Source organism: Muscardinus avellanarius (assembly GCF_963383645.1).
Source record: "Muscardinus avellanarius genome assembly, chromosome: X".
Lineage (NCBI taxonomy): Eukaryota > Metazoa > Chordata > Mammalia > Rodentia > Gliridae > Muscardinus > Muscardinus avellanarius.
Genome location: NC_137792.1, coordinates 107,269,068 through 107,293,173, shown reverse-complemented (window position 1 = coordinate 107,293,173; position 24,106 = coordinate 107,269,068). Strand labels below are relative to the sequence as shown.

The window sequence follows — 24,106 nt, the reverse complement described above, 5'->3', positions numbered from 1 at the left end:
GCAAAAAATATATTTGTGAGCCTCCCATCACAGTGTCAATAGCCAATCAAGACATAGCTTGTTATATGTGTATTTCTCTTTAGTGGCACCTTATTTTTAAAATTTTATTGGTGCATTCTATTTGCACCTCATGATGAAGCAAAAAAATTGTGTAGACTTAAATGCACACATCACCAAGCCAGCCCCCAGCCAGTCCCCAACTACTCCCTCCCAATCCCTCCTTCTCATGCTTGGCTTAGTGGTTGACTATGATATGAATTAGTACATCATTAGTGGCACCTTATTTTATGTAAGTTTTTGATTTATTAATATTGAACTCAGCCAACAGCATTATATGTTATGCCTGAATGTAGGTAATCTAACTCATGTGTTTTCTCTGGAAGGACATTACAACCTTCTTGCTCTTACAAACACTGGTAGCACTTTATCACTGTACTTAGGAGCTATATCAAACAGTTAATCACCGTCAAAAGGTTAAAAATATGAAAAACATGGCACCAGATAGACCAACAAAAGGACATTTGTTTACAGTATGAAAGCTGAAACAAGGAAGTGGCATCTTTCTTTTTTATTTCTGGGAAGTGTATATGTTGGTTACTCAAAATGTTATGAAAGTAGCTGCACCTATGTTTGGGGCATAGATGTTACTTATTGTTATTTCCTCTTGCTGGATTATTCCTTTTACCAGGAACATATGACCTTTTTTTTGTCTCTTCTAGTAAGTTTGGGCTTGAAGTCTAAGTTGTCTGATATCATAGTTGCTACTTCTACTTGCTTTCGAGTTCCATTAGTATGAATTACCTTGCTCCAGCCCTTTACCTTGAGTTTGTTACTATCTTTACTTGTCAGGTGTGTTTCTTGCAAGCAGCAGATGGAGAGATTCTGCAAATTTTTAATCCATTTTTCCACTTTATGTCTTTTTATTGGGAAGTTGAGGCCATTTACATTCACTGTGATTATTGAAAGATAATTTGTAATTCCTAACATGTTACAATTTTATTTCTGTTTGAAATACTATATATTTTTCTTAGTTGTCTGCTGGATGGAAAATCTTGTTTCTCTAGTTCTGGTGTGTATTACATATTTTGCTTTGTAGTAAATCTCCTTGAATATTTTCTGTAGCGCTGGTTTTGAAGACATAAATTCCTTCAGTTTCTGTTTGTCATGGAAGCTTCTTATTTCCCCATCTAATCAGATAGTTTTTCTTGGTAGGAAATTTTTGGCTTGAAATTGTTTTCTTTGAGAGTTTGGAATATGTTACTCTAAGCCCTTCTGGCTTTCATGATTTGGTTTGGGAAGTTGGAGTGATTCTAATTGGTTTGCCTTTGAATGTCACTTGGCCTTTAGTTTTTGTTGCCTTTAAGATTCTCTCCTTGGCCTCCATGTTGGTCATTTTGACAATTATGTGGAGTAGGGAACCTCATCTCTGATCTTTTCTATAGGGAGTTCTATAAGTTTCCTGGACCTATGTATCAATCTCTTTCTCAATGTTTGGAAAATTTTCTGCTATTACTTCCTTGAAGAGATTATTGATCTCTTGTTTTCACCTTTTTTTACCTCCTCTATTCTGATTATTCTTAGGTTACCTATCTTAAAATGGGCCCCTATTTCTTCAGTGACAAATTCCTGCTGTCTGATTTTTTTTCTATGTTATAAATTATGCATTCGTTTTTGGAGTGATCATCTTCTAGGAGCAAGATTCCGTTTTCCATGTGGTCTAATCCATTGTTTATAGATTGAATTGATGCCTTTACTTCAATGATTGCATCCTTTATTTCTTTAAGACTCTCTCTAAATTCTTTTCAAAAGCCCTGTATTATTTCTACAGTTATATTCCTGATTTGATTTTCTGGAGATCTTTAAAATTCTGTGTTATCAAGTTCTGATATTATGGGGCTGTGGGCATTCATTTCTCTATTGTTGTTTTTCTTTTCCATGATTTCAGAAGTTTGTGATTCCTCTGGGTTCTTCCCTGGATCACCACAACTTCACTTAGGGTGCTCTGTATCTTAAGTTTGTGGTAATCTCACCTACCACTACTCTTTTACTGGGTTGTATCGTAAAGTGTCAGACCTAGGGAGTTAATTGAGGCTGAGCGAGACCGTGGGGGTGCCAGGCTGGACATTTTCCCATGGGGAGCTGTGACTAGGGTGTGGTATCTTTGTCACCACTACTCCTTCACTGGGTTAGACTGCAAAATCTCAGACCCAGGGAGATTATCAAACCTGTGTAAGTCCGGGAGGGTGCAGTGATGGGATTTCTCCTGTAGAGGACATAATTTCACTTACAGTTATTGTGCGCGCTGTTCTGGAGCTGTCACAGGCATGGTGAACTCGCTGATGCTGGCAATATGACACTGCTGCTACACCCTCGGCCGTGAGGCTGGCATATTTCTTTTCTGGTTTTGAGCTCCTTTCTGAGTGCCTGGAAGGCGTGATGAGCTTGGCCACTAGGAGTTTTAGACGTTCTTTGCACTGAAAGAACTGCTGAATTACATCCGAATGATCCACAGCTGCTCATTTCAGCTCCTTGTTTACCTTTTCTCTCTCGAGCCTGGTGCTGTGAAACATGTTGGCGCCAGTGCGCCTCAGCAATGCGGAATGGTTTCTTTTCTGGTCTCTGGTTGTTCTTCTATTCTTTTTTTTCTCTGTCCCTTGTGTTTAATTTTTTATTTTTCTACAGGTAGTGTTTTCTGGCTATGAAAGGTGCTGATTTTGTGGCAATAGCAATCAAGTGTTTGTAGGACTCGTAAATGCTGCTTTTTTCAGTCGCCATCTTCCCGGAAGTTCCCCCAGACCTTTTTTTTTTTTTTTTACTGGTACATTATAGTCATGCATCTTAATGAAGTACAAGATGGTAGAGGCATACTTGCACACATCACTTATTTAGCCCTTCCCCAATTCCACTCCTTCTCATGTTTGGCTTACTGATTGACTTTGATATATTTGTGAATGTACATTATGTACATTAGGAAATTTCCTTCTTCCCTCCTCCTATTCCCCTTACTGACCAGCTAATGTTTAAACAGTTATTCCATTAGTTATTTTATACTTATAAGACACTTAATGCTGTGAGTGTCTTGGGATATGCCTTTAACACTCAGATAAACAATTGAATTTTTTTTGTTACCGTTCTCTATCTGTTTGAGCAATGTTAGTAAGGAGTGAGAGTCTAGGGATTTCTCTAATCCTTCATGACCATACACACAACCCAGGGTATGTACACATCTTTTCTAATGCATATATATTTTGATATTATTAAGAGCATGTTTGAGTCTTTAAAAATTCCCTATAGGCATGGTGTTCTCTAGTTTTCCATTCTTCATTTTGTTGCTGACTGTTTTGGTTGGCTACTTTTAATACCAGCTTGACATGCTGCCTCAGTTCACCACATTTTTCCACGATTTTATAAGGGGCTGTGATGGTGCTGCTTACATAGGATGCTTTTTGGAGCCTCCAAATTTGATAAATGGTGATAATTCTCTGGAGGTAGGCTCTTGAGAAACTCGAATCACATCTCTCTAGGTTGTTGAGATTGGCCTCAAACCTGCTATCTTTCTGTCTCCCAAGTACTTGAGTTGCAGATATATACCACCAGGCCTAGTTATTATTTTTTTCTTGAATAAATAGTGCTGAGATTGGTAATCCTTTTAGTTGAGTTAGAGAATATTTGTAATACATATATTGATAAAAACATATCTGAAATATATAAAGATTATCTTACAAATCGATAAGAAGCCAAACAGCCCAACTAGATATTACCAACTTTCAAGCTGGGAATGGTGGCGCATGCTTGTAATCCCAGTGCTTGGAGGCTGAGATAGGAGGATCACGCAGGTTTGAAGCCAGCCTCAGCTACTTAGCAAGGCTCTCAGCAACTTAATGAGACCCTGTTTTCAAATAAAATAGGTCTGGGAGTATAGCCTGGAAATAGAAAAGCCCCTGGCTTCCACCCCCATTACCACACACACACACACACACACACACACACACACACACAAGATATTCCCGGCTTTCAGTCAGTATAGAGGAACATATCATTGGTTATAAGGAAAGTACAAATTAAAGCTACAGTAAGATAACACCACACACCAATTATGATGTTTAAAATGAAAATAAATAAACACATAATCATTAGGTGTTGGCAGGTATGTGGATCCACTGAAACTTTATTCTTTTTGTTTGATCCTTTTCAACTGAATGTCTTATAGTTCGTTAAAAGAAAAGCAAAATGTTGTAATCACTTTGGGGGCTATTTTTTACATTTACTTATATGTTTGTACATTCTTTACCAACTTACCATAAAATCCATTGATTGACTCCTAGGTATTTGCCCAGAGGAAATGAAAACATGTCCCCCCAAATTTACATATGAATATTTATAATAGGTTCATTTATAATATGAGTAACTAAAAAGATATAAATAGCTATAAGTAGATGAATGGACATATGATTTATTTATACAGTGAAATATTACTTAGCAACAAAAGGAATGAATCACTGATACATATAACGATGCAAATTAATTTTTAAAACATACTGACTTGAGAGTCAGACACAAAAGAGTATAGTCTATATCATTCCATTTTTATGAAATTCTAGAAAAGTATTGGGATGGCATTTGTCCATTTTCTCTTTCTAATAACACAATACTACAGACTGGATCTATTTTAGAGAAAGGAGGCTTATTTTATCTCATTATTTTAGAGGCACAATGTCAAGGGGGCACATCTGATGATGGCTGTGTTGTTGGCAAATCCCTAATATGGTATCACATGGCAAGAGAAAAGAGAATGTTTGAATATCTGTGTATCTCTGTGGTTTCTCACTTTTTTTATAATGCCACCGGGTTTCAATCATGGGGCTATAGTCTTATGACCTTATTTAATTCTAATCACTCCTCAAAGGCATCATCTCTATACACCATTGTCAATTTGAGTTTACACCATCATAATACTTCACAATGTACTGAAATTTCAGTACACAAAGCATTGGAAGAGATATACTTAAACCATATCTAAGTCATAGGAGTGATTAAAAGCAGATCAGTATCTTTACAACATTAATTAATTAATCTTATTAATTTTCAATTTTATTACCAGAAAGCAAGAAATGTTTCTGTAGAATGTCAGAATTGTGAGAAGCCCTGGTAATATGTAGTCCCCAAACTTTAAAAGCATTTATTATTATTATTATTATTATTATTATTATTATTAATTTTCAGCGATGAGTTAAAAACTCAAGACTATTTTTTTGGTGGTACTGGGGCTACACTCCCAGACCTATTTTATATTTTATTTGGAAAAAGGGTCTCTTAAGCCAGCAAAGCTGTCTTCGAACCTGAGCAATTAAATTTCATAAAACTCCTTGCATATAATTTGTTCCATTTAAATGCTTTAGCATGTTCTATTGTTTGTGCTTAACTGTGATGGCTTTTCATGAAAAGGAGCAAGTATTGTTGCTTGCCTCGTCTCCATTTGCCTTAGTTTAAGAAAAATACTGAGACTCAGTAAGCTCATATATCTTAGAGATGGAAAGGTGGAAGATGGGGAGGGGCTTAAAACCAAGGAACAAGGGAATAAATAGAAAACAGTCACCAAAAATAACTAACAAACTTGAACTTTCCTAGATGATGATCTAATTTATTAACTTTAGCTGGTGCCAGCAGTGCTTCTCCAACTTTCATGATTATATACATCCTCTAGGAACTATGGATAATAATACACTTTCTGATCTAGTAGCCTAGGGTAGGGCCTGGTCTTGAGCATTTTCTTCAAGTTTCCAGGTAATAATGCTTCTTCTGACCTAAGAACCACTCTTGGAGTAACCATGATCAAATGTGTGGCTGCTACTGGGCATGGTGGTGCATGCCTGTAATCCCAGTATTTGAAAAGCAGAGACAGGTAGATTGCAGGTTTAAGGTGATCCAAAAAAATAAAAAAGATCTGGGGTTATAGCTTTGGGGTAGAATGCCCTGGTTTCAATACTTTGACCAAAAATTTTGTTGTACCTTTTGCTGAAGCTCATCATATTTTTAAAAAACTCTACGTCATTTCTCAAAAGTATAAATAAATGTGATTTCCATTTTTTTGTGGTACTGGTTTAAAACCCAGGGACACTCAACCTCTGAACTAAACCCCCAGCCCTATTCTATTCTTTATTTTGAAACAAGGTTTTTCCAAGTTGCAGAGGGCCTCAATCAGTAGCTGAGGCTGTCCACGAGCTGCGATCCTCTTGTCTCATTCAGCCTCCCAAATACTGGGATTCCAAGTGTAGACCACCACATCTAGCTTAAGTATGATTTCTTTTTACAACATCATTCTTTATATGCTAAATTTCAAAATCATTGACCAAAATGATAAAATTAAAAGCATTTGTCGAGCCAGGCAACTTTCTCATCATCGTTGCCCTATACCATGTTCCCTTGGTAAGTACTCAGTGGGTGAACTAAATCTATTTTCCTGCCATACAGTTTCCTAAACCAAGCTGCATCCAGTTAACAAGTAAAATGTCCAGGTGGTACTTGTGTTTTCATCGAACGGTCCCTGGAGATGCAGGCAGACCACCTAGCTTCTACTTCTAGCTCCGCTATCTAGCTCAGGGACCTGTTTTATAAAACAGAGTTAAATTCTTTGTTTTTAGAATGATTGTGGATATTTGTTTCATGAAGGTCGAGAAAGCATTTATTTCATTGTTCGTGATAGAGGCTCAACAGATGTTTAAGAGGACTATTTTAAGAGTGCAACTATGTAGTTTGAGGTTTTTCCAGCTTTGGGTAAAGCAGGTCAGAGAGGTGAGGGTTCCAGGATAAAAACATGTCTGTTATCTTTAAGAAGGGCTGCAGGAAGCTGTTTCCTCCTCCTCCTTCCTCCTCCTCCTCCTCCTCCTCCTCCTCCTCCTTCTCTCCTCCTCCTTCTCCTCCTCCTTCTCTTCCTCTTCTTCTTCCTTTTCCTCTTCTTCCACCTTTTCCTCCTCTCCTTGTTTTATTTCTTTTCATTTTTTGTGCTACGGGGGATTGAACCCAGGGGAATTCTACCTCTGAGCTATACTCCCAAACTTTTTTTTTTTTAATGAACCACTTATCCACTTTTCTCAGTACTGAGATTAAAGCCATGCACCACTGTACCCTCCCTTTGTTCTTTAATTTATAGTTTAGTTGCTCAACTTCTTTTTGCTGATTTGGTCTGTTGCTTAAAGTCATTAAATACAAGTTGCTACCTGCCTGGATCACTTTGCTTTGATTACCTCCCATCTTCTCTAAAAGAGATGAAGAAATCCATCAAAGGGTAACTGTGCTGACCATTCTCCTCTTCCCCTTCTTTTGCAGATTACTCCTCTGCTGTTCAGAAATTTTCCCAGACACTGCAGTCCTTTCAGTTTGATTTCATCGGGGATACTCTGACTGATGATGAAATTAACATTGGTGAGTCTTCAGTTGCATGTGGCCATGTGCCTCTTGGGGAGGCCTGAGACTGTGTGACCATTGTTTGTGGATACAGCACACCTGTATATCTTTATCTCCTATGATCCAGTGTCAGGCCTCTTGTATGCTACATAGGAAGGATAAGTAAACATGTCCTGCCTGTACTATTTCCCTCTCACACAAAATCAATTGACATCTTGTAAATTCCCACCAAGGCCTTTGACTCATTCTGCATGCAAATTTTTCTTTAAAGCTTCTAATGCAGACTGGGAATGGTGGCACATGCTTCTAAACCCAGTACTTGGGAGGCTGAGACAGAAGGATCCACAGGTTCAAGGCCATCCTCAGTGACTTAGCATGACCCTATTTCAAAAATATGTACATATGTATATGGTACTGGATGTGTAGCTCAGAGGTAGAATGCTCCTAGTTTTAATTCCCAGTATAAATAATATAGCATCTAATACAGGAAAGTATGTATTTTCTAACAGATGGAGAGTGACTTGTTTTGTGTATTTTTAAAATGACTTGGAGTAACATTCTTTTAAAGAACAATTATCTCTAGAAAGTTTAAGTTAGCATTTATGTAAGTACAAATTTTCAGGCAACAGGATATTGGTCATCTGTCTTGGGAACTGAATTTAAAAAATTGCTCCATTAGTTGTGTGCTGTTGGACAATATATACGTATATATATTCCCTTGCTGAGTCTCATTCTTATGCTCTGCAAATTGAAGTTAATCTCTCTCTTTAAGGATATTACAAAGGTGAGCTAGAACAGTGTAAATAAAAGGAACTCTTGTGTTTGTTTTATTTGTAATGATGTTAAAGAAAAGGTCAACAATTGATCATCATTGGATCAAATTTAGCCTGCTTTGCCACCTGTTTATGTAAATCAAGTTTTATTGGAATACATCCACACTTTTTATTCTCATTCATTTAAGTCTTGTCTGCAGGTGTTTGTTTTACAATAAAAAAGCACCATTGACTAGTAGTGACAGTGACTGGATGTTCCTCAAAGACTAAAATGTTTAATTCCTGGCTGGTTAAAGTGTTTGCTTACCCTTGAGTTAAAGTGTTACCTTTTTTGTGGAATTGGGAATAGAACCCAAAGGCATTCTACCTCCAAGTTATACCTCCAAACCAATTTTATTTGTTTGGAAACAGGGTTTCACTAAATTGCAGAGGGCCTTGCTCAGTTGCTGAGCCTGGCTTTGAATCTGTGATCCTCCTGTCTCATCCTCCAAAATACTTGGATTATAAACATGTGCCACCATGTCCAGCTAAAGGGTTACTTTTAAGGCATTTGCCAGATAACAATGTTAAACCACAGAACTATTAAAAATGATCTAATATTATAGGAAAAAGGTAATAACCTAGCTATATTTCTAAGCCCCAGAACTAAAGTATAAGATGCATATTATTTTTATTATCATTATTATTAAATTCACATTAGAGTCAATTTGAATAATATGTAAAAGAATAATGTATGATAATATGATACTCCTACACATGAATAGCTTTTGGAATATTGGTTTATTATCTTTTAAGTATTTCCTAAACATGAATCTGTTTTCTTTGTAGGCAACGTAATTTATACTACAAATATAATTTTATCCTTTGGGTCTAACATTTTATCCTAAGCATTTTCTCACACATTTAAAATTCTATGTAACTTTCATGAGGTTAGCAAGGAGATTGTTTTGTTAACTTCTTTTTGTCTAGCAAATAATGGAATGCCTGGCATATAGTAGGTGCTCAGTACATTTTTAACAAATGATTGAATGATGGCTCTGTATCATTTTATGATAGGAGCTATACCTTATTTAATATTTAACTACTTTGGAAATTTAGCTTATTTCAAAATTTTTACTATGATAATTGACATTTCAATGAGTAGTTTTATGAGAGTAAATTGGTGATTATTTTGGTTGTGTCTATGTCTAGTGAGATAGATATTTATATTTGGTTTTTTCTTATCAAGTCAATTTTATTCTACTTCTGCAAATTTATTCCAGTTCAAGAGTATAACATTTAAAACTTAATATCAGCTAGGCATAATGGTTCATGCCTGTAATCCAGTACTTGTGATGCTGACACTGGAGGATTAAAGGTTTGAGGCTAGCCTCAGCAACTAAAGGCGACCCTATTTCAAAAATTAAGTAATTAAAAGGACTGAGAGCTGGGCATGGTGGTGCATACCCATAACCCCAGTACTTGGTAATCTTAGACAGGATTGCAGGCCCAAATCCAGCCTCAGCAATTTAGTGAGACACTGTTTTGGAATAGAAAAGTACAGCTTATTAGATCACTTTGGCAAGTGACTTCACCACTTTCTTAAATTTTGTCATCTATAAAATGGAGATGAGATAATTAATGCCAAGTATGCAACATGCCTAAATAGATTTCACCTATTTAGTGTTTTTAAAATATAAGATGTAATTACTTTGTATTTTCTCCCATTTTTATAGTGCTGGGATGGAATCTAAGGTCTTGCTCTTGTTGTGCAAGTGCTCTCTCATTCAAGTCATCCCCAGCCCTGTATTTCTTTCCTAGAAAGTTCTTGCTTTGCCTATTAGTTGATAATTTTGAAGACTGGGAGCTATATGGTGCATACAATTTCATAAATTCCTCCCTTTCCACTAGAAGGTTCTGACTTTAAACCAACACAACAAAGCATTTCCCATGTCACCCTTTTTGTTGACTTTTGTGTTTCTACTCTCTAACAATCCCTCTGAGCCGCAGCACAAATGTCAACTAATGCCATGCCAAAATTTAAACCTTGAAAGTTCAGTGATTTAAATGCAGTGAGTGGGGAAAAATCTTTTTGATTATGTAGCACCATTCCTAGAGTTTCTTGAAGCTCCTAAGCAGAGATGTCAGTATTGTTAGTGACATTGTCTGCCTGCTTGACTGTTTCTCATATAAAAGCTTGAAAGTACTGAGTGTTTTGCCAGATTTCCTTAGTTAAGTCAATGGCCTTTCAGTGGAGAATTCTAGCCCAGTGCATGATCTGCTGTGGTAGCAGGGTTTTGGAGCCTTATATCAACTATTTGGGATTCAGTTCATATGCCTTTTTCATATCTCTAGGAAAAGAGATCATACAAGGCATTCTGGAATCACTATAAGGATCTGAGAAATCAAGTTGTAATTCTGCATAATGCTAAGTCAGGATTCAAGGGGAAAATTAGGAACATTTGTATGGAGTATTAAGTAAGGAAGAACTTAAAAGATATTAAGTAGGTTCAATTTAGGAAAGGTAACAAAATCTAGTTTAATTTATAGGTAGATTACCCAAAGTGGTTTGTTAACAGGGAAGAAGTAATTTTTATTTTATTCAGACAAGGCAGAGTTTGCATAGTCATTGGTTACCTACAATTAACAACAGGTGAAAAATGTCTCAAAGACAAAAAACAGGACAACTGATAATCTAAAAGGGTATGCAATACACAGTTCATTGTTTTCCATTAAAACACAAAATCTCTCTCATTTTTTTGTAGTACTGGGGATTGAACCCAGGAGCATTCAACCTCGGAGTTATACTCCCAGCCCTATTTTTATCCTTTTTTTGAAACAGGGTCTCACTAAGTTGTGGAGGGCCTTACTAAGTAGCAGAGGCTAGCCACGAGCCTGTGATACTCGTCTTAGCCTTCCAAGTCCTGGGATTGCAAGCATGTGCCAGCATGCTCAGCTAAAATTTCTGTCTTGATTAAAGCTCATTTAAAAAACTACTTATCTCATTACCATTTGACATGATTACTTTCAAAATTGCAACAAGGATGGAAATTTATCTTAGGGGTATCCTTAAGTTTGTTTTGCTGGAAGTTTTCATAAGGAATCTCAGATTTATCTTTAAAAACCTAAATACATTAATGGGCATTGGATTTTGTCCAATGCAATTGACCTGAATAGTATTTCTTAATAGAGAAAATACATATGGCCAAAACATATATGATAAAATGTTCAATCATTAGTTATCAGGGAAATACAAATCAAAACTACACCAAGATTCCCCCTATCTCCAGTTGGAATGGCAAACATCTAGAACACAAACAGCAATAAAATTCTGATAAGGATGTGGGGAAATAGGAACCCATAGTTTTGGTGGTGTAGAAGACTTGGAACCGAACCACCATATTATCCAGCTATACTATTCCTGGATATATCTAAAAAATAATTGAATTCAGAATATTGCAGTTTTACAGGCATATTTATGCTTATAGTAGCATAATTCACAACAGCTGAACTATGGAAGAAGTGCAGGTATCCATAAACTGATGAGTGGGTTACAAAACTGTGGTATATACATAAAATGGAATTTTACTCGGCAATTGGAGTGCACCAATGTATTTGGTTTGTCATAGACTTTTTATACCATCCTGCTGTGCTTCCCATCCAACTCATCTGGAAATTGGTGCTAGCTAGAGTCAAATAAGTGGTATGAAAAATTTCTAAGACACTCTTATGTGTTATATGCAAGATTGAGGGAAGTGAATATCAGTTGATTGGGAGCATCCTTCTTAGGTATAGGCATCAGTTTTATCTGCTGTTCACTCTCTTTCCATCTGATCTTAGTAACCTCCCACTGATTTTTAGCAATTTCTGGCTCTCCTATCTTATCTCTGCCACGGTTTTATCTCCATGGCAATGAACCTTTTAACACATTGGCCTACTTCTCCTCCTGTGGAAATGGTAGGAGATAGGTACATGGTTTTAGATTTGGCTGAACTTGGATTTAGACTCTGGTTTGTCAGGTTATTAGCTATATGATCTTTGTTTTTTTTTTAAGATTTAAAGAAGTTTATTAAAAAGATAGAAATACAGAGGACAGTTAAAGGCCCATGCCATTCGGAAATGGAATGAGGGGGATTGAAGTGAATACACCCAGCCATATGATCTTTGGAATTCTTCATATAAAAATTGAATTAATTGGTATCCTCTATTATAATATAACTTTCTTATTTATATAAAATATAGAAATAGAGAATAAAGAATATTATATGCTGTCATTTGCTGAGTGGCCACTCTATGCTAAATCATTTGCATGTATTACCTAATTCTCAGTGTAATTCAAAGAAGGTAAACTCAGGCTAAAGGAGGTTTAGCCCAGGATCACATGTTTAATAAGTATCTTAAATGGGGTTTTAAATAAATTCAACTTGATTCTATATATATGCTTCCCAGAGAGAATTACAATTATGTTGATATTTTATTCTAAGCATAATTTTCTACACATAGCTTTAATCATATGTTTAATTTTTATGTAGAGTTTTGTATTCTGCTTATTTCACTGTAGACATTTTGCTGTGTTGATCAAATTGTGTGTAATATATTTTCTTAATAGTTCCATAATGGTCCGTTAACTATCTCAATTATTCCTCATTCAGTGGACATTTTGTTTTCAGTTATTCATTAGCATTAATACTGTTGAATGCATACCTTACCTTAGACATAAATGTTTATCCTCCTGTGGTCAGAATTATTTTTAGGCATCCCAGAAATGAGTTTACTAGATAATAAGTTATACACAATTTTAACCCTTTTGATTTATATCATCAGCAGTCATTGGAAATTCATATCATTTTTGGAAGACAGTGTAGAAAATTTATTTGGCCTTGTTCAACCTCCATTTTCTCATCACTACAATTATAATGATGAAAGATATAGACTTGAGAAGCATCTAACATAATTTGCCTTTCCCTTCTCACTTTTCTCTTTTCCTTTTCCCCCATTTCTCCCTCCCTTCATTCCTTCTTTTCTTTTTTGGTACTGATTATTGAACCCACGGTGATTCTTCTTTCAGGCTACACTTCTAGCCCTTTTATTTTATTTTTTAAGTTTGTTCTTCCTACTACTGAGTGAGGTTCTCAGCAACTTAGTGAGACCTTGTTTCCAGATAAAATATAAAATAGGTCTGGGAGTATAGCCCGGAGGTAGAAAGCCTCTGGGTTCCACCCCCAATACCACCAAAAAAAAAAATTGTTCTCCCTAATTTGCTGAGGCTAGCCTTGAACTGTGATCCTTCTGTCTGAGCCTTCCAAGTACTGAGATTACAAGTGTGTATCAGCATGCCTGGCCCCTTCTCACTTTTCTTAACTTTTCACTATTATTTCCTTGATGTTTTCTAGGGACTGTTAATTCTTGCTTGGGTTTCCTTTAATCTTCCGACACTGCCATGCAATATTTTATTATTATTATTTATTTGTTCTACATAATTATAAATGCTTATTTTTTATAAAAATATTACCTGAAATAAAAATACATACTGGACACTCTGAAAATGTTGATTGCATATAAGTTAACACATAAGGAACACCCATTTATTCACCACCTGGGTCAAGAAAGATAATTTTAACAATGCTCAGACACATGCATCATGTTCCCATTAAGTCGTGGAAAGTAACCATAACCGTGACTTCATAGTTAATGCTCTATCTGCCCATCTGAGTGCCTGCTCAGAGGGTAATCACCCATGTAGCCTACAGGCATAACTCATTCTTTCTTGACCTCAGCTTGCCATCTGTAGTTGCTCTTATGAGCACTAGTGGCACCTAGCTTAATTTTTTTTCCTTTTTGTGATATTGGGGATTGAACTCTGGGGCATTCTACTGCTGAGCTACACCCCAAACTTTTGTTTATTGGTTTTAAACAGCAACTTGCTAGGTTACTGAGAGTCTCACTTCAGTGCTGATGCTGTTCTTGAATCTGGGATCATCCTGTCTCAGCCTCCAAAATACTGGGATTACAGGCATATGCCACCACATCTGCCACTTGCTTTTTGGATGTGTTTACGAAGTCTAGTTGTTAGCTGAATCATCTCAACCTTTGTCGATGGCTATTCTATGCACACAGTTAATATTGGAAACTCTGAAGAGTATCTAGTCTTGATGGATAGGTTGATTATAAGAAATCTAATTTACTTAAAAATGACTTCGCATATGTGAGGACTGAACCCAGGATCTTTTGCATCTCAGTCCTTAAAATGTTTTTTGTCTTGTTTTTTGTTTTGTGGTATTGGGAATAGAACCCAGAGGCATTCTACCTCTGAGCTACACCCCAGCCCTATTTTTCATTCTTTATTTTGAAACAGGATCTCACTGAGTTGCAAAGGTCCTCACTAAGTAGCTGAGGCTATTCGAGAACTGCAGTGCTCCTGTCTCAGCTTCCCAAATGCTGGGATTACAAGTGTGTTCCACCAATGCCCAGACCTTAAATGCTTTTATCTTTTCCTTTTTATGTGTGTATACTGCCAACTGAACCTGGGGATATTCTCCCTCTGAACCTTCTACTCTTTCTATGTTTTTGTTTGAAACAGTCTTACTAGGCTGCTGAGAATCTCCCTACATTGCTGAGGCTGGGCATGAACCTGCAATCCTCCCGTTTCAGCCTCCCAAGTACTGAGATTATAGGTGTGCATTACCACTCCTGGTTATATATATATATACACACACACATATATATACACACACATATATATATATACATATATATAGTGTGTGTGTATGTATGTATGTATTTATGTATGTATATAGGTCTGGGAGTGTATCCCAGATATAGAAGGGTTTCCAGGAACCCCAGTACTACCAAAAAAAAAAAAAAAAAGAGAGAGAGAGAGAGAGAGAGAGAGAGAGAGAGAAAGAAAAAAAGAATAAAAAAAACCACTGTCCAAACTTCTGCTTCTGCCCTTAAGTATTTTACTGGAGACATGAACAAGAGAGTGAATATGAGAATATTTGGGGGAAAGAATACACCATTTGGGGGCCGTCATATGGACAAAGAAAGTGGTATGGATTTTGTGACTGGCAAAACGTTCAGTTTCCTCACAAAAAATGTGGTAATTGGACCAAGACAGACCACTTGTAAATCTATGAGACATTCAATAATAAGTGACCAGAATATGGAGACTATTTGACTATATAACTATTTCTTGCCTGGTGCCATAAGTCTCAATAGGCTTTTTATAAATTGGTGCATTGTAGTTGTACATCTTAGTGGAGTACAAGATGGTAGAGACATATACACACATCACTCATTTAGCCCTTCTTCTCAGTAGTCTTTTGAAGTCTTCTAATCAACAAACATATTGGGGCTATTGGAGGCTAGATACAGAATAGTGAGAGTCTTATTGACTAAATAATTTAGTTTTAAATTGATTTAATAATTACTGAAGCTCTTAATTGGAAATAAGGATCAGAAAGTTATGGCTAGGATACCTCAGTGGGACTGGTGGCGAAATGACCCTGACAAAGCCAGTCTTCCATAAAAGCAAGGAAAACACCAGTAAACATTTTCAAAAGCTTTAGAATTTAACCAAAAGAATACAACATACAAGAAATGCTAATTGGGCATATGTCTGAATAATTGTTCAAGTGGTGAGTTTTGTGATATTTTATCTTATTCTATTCTACCCCCCTTTTTTCCACTCCAGAGTAGTTTTGAAAATCAACAGTTTGACAACCATTGAAAGTGTGAAAGCCACAATTCTGGCCACCATTTGAGAAGGCAGAATGGGTTTGAAGCTCCTTCAAAGCTGGGAAATATTGCTCACAGAGCTTGTCTTATTTGAACTAACTCAGAGATTGCTCAGGTCGATTTTTTTATTTAGGGCATTTTTCAGAAATAGTATTGATTATTTAGTACTATAGTGGGCACAAACAGCAAAAGGAGTAAAACAGCAAACAAGAAGCTGGACAATAACCCTAAAGAAAAATTTGAGATAGCTTTAGAGAGCTTTGAAAAGCTGGGACCTAGTCTTGGAAATCAAGATCATGCACATACATAGGGCTTTTGTAATATCCAGTGTTTCTACTTGTCTAGAAAATAATTGAGAAGGTTTGAATCTTTCATTTATGGTTGACCTAGAGGTTCTATACAAGAAAGAATCAAAAACTAAGGAATAGTTATCAACTGCCTGAATAAGTATTGAAAGTATACCCCAAAATATAGATAGGATGAGGTTACCAAACCATATCTATTTCTTCCTAAAATTTATGCTGCTTCTCTTTATGTTGTCTCCTAAAATAGAATTTTCATTATGTAATACTTCATATACTTGTCCTCCTAACATACTTTATACTCTTCTTTTCTATCATCTTGCAAAATCTTTCTTCAGGTACCTCAGTAGATCCAAAATAAGAATGTGAGGAAAAGGATTTAGCCTTAATATTAAGGAAGAATTTTGGCACTGGGAATTGACCCCAGGTGCATTCTACTTCCAAGCTCCACCCTAAGCCCTTCATATTTCTTGTTTTGAAACAGGGTCTTATTAATTTCCTGATGGACTCACTAAGTTGTTGATCCTCCTGTCTCAGCCTCTCAAGTACTAGGGTTACAGGTGTGCACTACCACACCCAGCTATGGAAGGATTTTTAATAGAGATACCCTGAATATATGGAATGATAGACCTGCTTCCGGGAAGAGTATGTGTTCTGTCACTTAGAGTGACTAACACTCCAGACAAATTGAGATTGTAAGGTTTCCTGGAATGTGACATTCAAGTTGATTACTATTACTTTCACTGAAGGTGTATTGATAAGCTCCTGGATGGCTTCAAATAGATTTTGCCCAGTGTTTGAGGTTTATGTGAATGGTTAGATACGGCTATATGACTCACCTCTGTTGCTGTAGAACAGAGTGTTTACCTTGTCATTTGCAACTTTAGATCTAATGCCCAAATTCTCATAAAATGGAGCCAGAGGCATGTGAGTAAATATAGAGGAACAATATGCAAAGGGGACAAGAGAAAACCTGGGTCCCACTACTCTCTGCACCATGAGAACATAGTCTTATTTTCATTGTCATTTTCTTTTGTTCATTCACTTTGATTTGTGTGAATGTAATGATATACATTCAGTTAATTAACTTTATTTTCAGACCCAACATCGAAGTGTTCCCTCCTACATTGTATTATGTCTGAACATTCAACCTTTTGACACTTAGTAGGTTGGGTTATTGTGTGATAATAAGAAATACATATTTGGGTTTTGCCCTGATTTCTCCACAAAGCCTCCAACCCTTGGACTTTCCTGAATTCTATAGGTGAGAATAGTGTCTTTGCTAACAAGGTGGTTCTTGTAGTATGTAGACAGGTTGAACCAACCTGACTCACTCTCCAATCTCCAGGGCAGGGACAGAGCCTAGATAACGATTAAGATACAAGTGTCCAATAATGTAATCGATTATTCATACAGAATGATGCCTTTATAACAACACTAACCAGTGGGCTTAGGGAAGCTTCCAGATTGGTGAACACATCCAGGTGATGTCCTGGAAACTCTTCACCCCTTCCCATGTACCTTGCCCTATGTATCTCTTCCATGTTTTGGTTCTTGAGTTGTGTCCTCTATAAAAAATGTGTATTAGTAAGTATTCTTGGAGATTATCATATTCAAGGAAGGGTTTATGGAAACATCCAATTTGTAGCTCATTGGTCAGAAGTGGGGCCAAGCCCTTTACCTGTGTGACCTGTACTAATTCGCAATTGTAACAGTATTCATTATAATTACAATTGAATTATAAGACACCCAGTTGCTTTCTAGAGACTTAGAGAATTTCTTAATATTAGGGGAACCCCTATACATTTGCTGTCAGAGAAGTTTATGAATACAGACTCTCAACTGAGTATTTTTCTTTATAGGCAGATCTGGACTTAACTGGCCTGGGAAGGGATGTGACATTAGTATTTTTTTAAACTTTCCCAAGTGATTCTAATGTGTCAGCATTAAAGACCTAACAAGGAACAAAACTAACATTCATTTATTTTTATTTATTTAATTTTGTGATACTGGGGTTTAAACCCTGGAATGATCTAACTCTGAGCTACACACACAGCCCTATTTTATTTTTTTAAATGTTGAAATAGGGTTTCACTATGTTGCTGAGGTCCTTTATAAGTTGGTGAAGCTGGCTTTGAACTTGCAATCCTCTTGCTTCAGCCTCCTAAGTACAGAGATTACAGGCATATACTACTATGCCTGGCTCAGAACTAACATTTATTGAATGGTTACCATGTTTTCTGGAAGCTGTACATGTATTATTTAGTTATCACAGCAGCCCTATGAGATAGTAATTCTACATGAGGAAAACAGATCTCAGAGAGACTGAGAATTTGCCTAAAGTAACAGAGCTAGTAAGTCAAATGTGTTTTTCATTCCACCACAGTGCTTCTAAAATAATAAAAGACATGACATTTTACAAAACCTATTTGCAATCTATATTTCATTCTACTTCCATGATCACTTTTTTTATTGGTGTACTGTATTCATACATCATAGTAGGATACATACTTTTGTAGACATACATGCACACTTTTCCCAGTCAGCCCCCACCCAATCCCCATCCCATTCTCTCCCTATCCCTCCCTCCCATGCTTGGCTTAGTAGTTGACATCTAGTATTATGGCAATTTATCTAAAATTAAAAATGATAATCTCACATAACAGTTTCATTTGTCTGATACCAAGCTTTTGATGACTTAAAGATAACATTTCAATATTTCTTTTTGCTTTCTTTCTTACCAGAGAATATTTTTTTTTATTTTTTAGGTGAAACTATCATATATTTATATATTTATTTTTCAGAAAAAAATCTATCCTAATATGGAATATGGAGTCTAGGTACCCAAAACGATCTTGAAAAAGAACAAAACTAGAAGATATATATATTCTGATTTCAAACCATATAAAGCTACAATAATTGAAACAGTGTAGTACTATTCTAAAGGCAGATATATAAACCATTGGAGTTAAATAAAAGCCTAGACCTAAATTCTTCCCTATATTGTCAAGTTATTTTTGACAAGGTTTCCACGAACATTTGGTGGTGGAAATGATAATCTTTTAACTAAATATTGTTAAAAAATAATAATTACATGGAAAAGAATAAAATTGGACCCTTACCTAATACCATATACAAATATTAACTCAAAATAGATAATAGACCTAAATACAAATCTTAAGACTATAAATTTTTAGGAGAAAATCTGGGTCTTAAAACCTCACAAAATTGAAATTGGCAGTGATTTCTTGGTCATGATTTCTTTTTATAGACAAGAAAATTAAAGCATAGAAAGGTTAAATTAGGAGGAATTTTTGTAGTATTAGGGATTGACCCAGAGGCAGTCTACCTAAGTTGCGGAAGGGCCTAAGTAGCTGAGGCTGGCTGCTGAGAACCCATGATCCTCCTGTCTCAGCCTCCCGAGTACTGGGATTACAAACATATGCCACCATGTCCAACTAAATTAGGAGAAATTTGTCTGGGTTGGTTATTAGCAGAGCAGGGGTCAAAATTTAAGAGTTGAGATTATAGTTCTTTCATTCTTTGCACAGAAAACCCCATGCTCCTCACTTGATCTTTTTGCTAGCCTACAAAATGAGAGAAGTCCTAGGACTGTTATGGATGACTGTGAGGATTAAATGAAATATCATCTATGAAAGAACTCTTGAGTGGGGACTAGCAGAAAAAAAATGGAAGAGAAACATCAACAGGTCCCAAACACATTCTTTGGCTGTTGCCCTTCCATTTGACTCATTCTACTAGCTGTGTGGGATTAAGCACAGGTTCCTAATTTGTGTTGGACAGATATCTAGATATCTATGCACTTGTCTATCAAGCAGTGTGATTCATTTGCCTTATTTTTATTTTTTCCTGCCAGCTGAATCCTTCAAGGAATTTGCTGAATTGCTCAACGAAGTAGAAAACGAGAGGATGATGATGGTAGGTCATTTACACTGGGCCTGGACCTGAAATCTTGCCTGGCATTGGGAATATTTTTTCATCTTTATTGCTTAGGTTGATCCTCTTCTGTATCTGGTTCTGTCTGCTTCCTGGTGCTCAAAAGAGAGCTACAACAGATCTTATCTCAATTTCTCACTTTGAAAGTTTGACATTAGGTAGAGAGAAATTAATGTGGAAGTTCCATCCCTGTTCATTTTGGTGAGAAAGGATCTCAGAGGACCTTAAACTGGACTTTTATTCTTTTCTTTTTATGATACTAGGGATGGAACCTAGAGGCATTCTACCTTTGCGTTATACCCCCAGTCCAATTTTATTGTTTATTTGGAAACAGGGTCTTGCAAGGTTGATGAGAGTCTCACTACTTGCTGACACTGTCCTGCAAGTACAGCCTCAGACCTGCAATCCTCCTGACTCAGCCTCCCAAGTACTGGGATTACAGGCATGCATCATCATGCTCAACTTTTATTCTTGATGAAATGATCTATGAATCTGTCTCTCTGCTACCAGAAATACTAAAACAGGCTTTAAAAATATTTTATTGTTGAATTATGATTATACACAGTAGTTGAATTCATTATGACAACACAATTTGGCCATTCTTCTTCCCAGTACTTGGAATTTATTTCTATTTGATTAAAGATTATTTTATTATGTGTCTGTAGTGACTTTTCTTCTTACATTTACAGTCTGCCATTTTTTTGTGGAATTAGGGCTTAAATCCAGGGACATTCTACCTCTGAGCTACACCCTTAGTATTTATTTTGAAATAGGGTCTCAGTAAGTTGTGGAGGGCCTCACTTAGTAGCTGAAGCTAGCCATGGACCTGCGATCCTCCTGTTTTAGTCTCCCAAGTACTGCTATAACAAGTGTGTGCCACCACTCCCAGCTTAAAGCCTGCTTTTTAAATCTAATAGGCTAAAGCCTGTTTTGCAGAGCAGTTTTGGTTCTGCAGAAAAATTGAGTGAAAACTCGTGAGAGGTTCCATATACCCCTCAATTACCCATATTGTAAACATCATGGGGATGTGGTCCATTTGTTGTAATTCATGAGCTAATATTGATGAAGTATTACCGACTAATATCCATAGTTTATATTAGTGTTTACTTTGTGTATTGCACATTCTATGGGTTTGACAAGTGTATAATGACATAGATCTGCCATTACACTCTTACCATACAAAAATAGTTTCATGGTTCTAAATATCCCCTTTGTTCAACCTATTTATCCCTCCCTTTCCCTTCCACTAGGAAACCCTTATAGCCAAAGAGCTTTCTTTTTGCTGTTTTTTCCCACCTTCATAGTTCTGAACATTGTTCCCAGGGCCTCATACAGGCCAGACAAGCACTTTATATCTGAGCCATATTTCCAGCCCTTTACTATGTTTGTACTTTTGCAGAATGTTATAGTAGAATTTATGTGGTATGTAGCTTTTTCATATTGGACTTTTAAACTTAGCAACCTATATTTAAGGTTCTTTTTTGACTTTTTATATCTTAATAGTTTGTTTCTTCTTATCTTTAATTAATAGTCCATTTATGATATACCACAATATATTTTATTATTCACAAACTGAAGGACATTTTGGTTGTCTCTAAATTTTGACCACTATGAATAAAGCCGCTGTAAACACTAGTGTGTAGGCTTTGGTGTAGATTTTAGTTTTCAACTCATTTGAATAAATAATAAGGGAAACAATTGCTATATCACATGATCATAGTATCATCAGTTTTGTAAGAAATTTCCAAAGGCACTGTGTTATTTTTCATTCTTGCCACAAATGCATGGAAGTTCCCATTGTTGACATCCTTATTAGCATTTGGCGTTGCCAGTATTCTGCATTCTGGTCATTCTCAAAAGTATACAGCAGGCTAACATTTTTGTTTTAGTTTACAGTTTCCTCGTGATATATGATGTTGAGTATCTTCATCTGCTTATTTTCCACCAAGACGGGTGTCTGTTGAGATATTTTGTCAATTTTTAAATTAGTCTTATTATTGAGTTTGAATAGTTCTTTGTATGTTTTGGATGCTAATCTCTTATTAGATATATGTTTTGGAAAGAATCTCCCCTAGTATATGGCTTGCATTTTCATTTTCTTAACTGTTTTTATAGAGCAGAATTTATTAATTTTAATAATGTCTAATGTACCATGTTTTCCTTTCATAGAACATGTCTTTGTTGTTTTATCCAAAAAGTTATCAACAAACCCAATGTCATGTAACTTTTTCTTATGTTATCTCAAAGGAATTTTGTACATTTAGGTCTACAATACATTTTGAGTTAATATTTGTGAAGGTTTTAAAATGTATGTCTAGATTCATTTTTCCATGTGAATATCAAGTTGTTCTAGTACGATTTGTTAAAAAGACTGTCCTTTTTTCATTGAATTACCTTTTCTTCATCAGAAAACAGTTGAATATATCTCTGTAGGTCTATATTTTGGTTCTCTATTTCTATTCCATGAATATATTTGTTCTTTGTACAATACCACATTGATGTAATTAATACAATTTTTTGGTAAATTTTAAGTAAGGTATAACTTTTATAATCAGTTTGGCAATATCCCCAAAATAAGTTGCAATCATTTTGATTGAGATTGTGCTCAATCTATAGATCAAGTTGGGAAAAACCAATATCTTAAAATACTGACTCTTTGTATCTAAGATCATGGATTAAATCTCCATTTATGTGTATATTTTATTTGTTTCATCTGAGTGTTAATAGTTTAATTATACAGATCTTTTATATATATTGCTAAATTTCCACCTAAGAATTTCATTTTTCATGGAGTCTAATTATTTTAACAGTTTTTCACAGCTTGTATGATGCCTAGACCAGTATCACCAGTATCACCTGGGAAATTGTTAGTAATGCAAGTCTTTGTTGCCAAGCCAAACCTACAGGGGACTTAAATATGGGAATATGTAAATTAATCAATATGCATTCATTAGGGGCCTGAATGTAAGACTCAAATGCTATAGAGAATAGGAAAGTAATCTACCTTCCTTGTCTGTTATGGGATAACATTTTTACTGGCATCTCAGTTGTTTTGTTAAAGTCATTTATTCCAGTAACAAGATATTATTTATAATCCCTCTTCTTTTTTTTAACAGTGTAGCATTAGCTTTTCAGAATATGGCTTGTATTTTATCTAGGATCCTAGAAAAGTAGGATTGAAAGCAGAAATTGGAGGTAGGGAAATTGGAGATTTAAGCTTGAATTCTGGGTCTGACACTAAGTTATTTGTTGACTTTAGTCTAATCACTTTTTTTTCGGGCCCTCCCTTTTCTTATTTGTAAAGTGAGGGTAATCATCCCCATCTCTTATGGTTACTATTAAGAGCTAAAATTTATATAATAAGTGTGTATGTATTTTACAGAGAAAAACTATTGATGATATAAGTGTTGTTTTTAGCCATTTTGGTTACTCACAAGATTTTCTGCTTGTGGAAATATGACTTGGAAATTTTTATTTTATTGGTGCATTGTATTTATTTATTTATTTTTTATTTTTGTTTTTTAAAAATGTTTATTGGTATATTATATTCATACATCATATTGGGGTAAAAAATCTTGTGTAGGCATAAATGCACACATCACCCAGCCAGCCCCCATCCAGTCCCCACCTCACTCCCTCCCCATCCCCTCCCTCCCATGCTTGGTTAAGTAGTTGATTTTGATGTGAATGAGTACATCATGCGCTTTAAAGGATTTCCCTCTCCCCACCTCCCATCCCCACAGTTAGGTTGCCTTATTTGCTCCTCTTTAGGATCTCTTTTTTCACCTGGAGTTCCTCCTATGACCCCATTCACCCAAGCTTTCCTTACTTTTTGAGACTGACTAATCTCGCTTAGCATAATGTCCTCAAGATCCATCCATTTCCCTGAAAATACCGAAATTGTATTTTCTATGGCTGAGTAAAATTCCATTGTGTACATATCCCACAGTTTTG

The 24,106-nt window shown here is 35.9% G+C and overlaps 1 protein-coding gene across 2 annotated transcripts in view; it reads left to right on the top strand.

Moving 5' to 3' along the window:
• Nucleotides 1-24,106, top strand: part of OPHN1 (oligophrenin 1) — a gene marked incomplete at both ends in the record, with an annotated part of 391,547 nt that overhangs the window by 113,506 nt on the left and 253,935 nt on the right. For both annotated transcript variants that reach the window (XM_080718711.1, XM_080718710.1), the window contains 2 exons: nt 7,327-7,422; nt 20,073-20,134. In XM_080718711.1, coding sequence (XP_080574837.1) covers nt 7,327-7,422; nt 20,073-20,134 — 158 coding nt within the window. The remainder of the gene's footprint in view (nt 1-7,326; nt 7,423-20,072; nt 20,135-24,106) is intronic.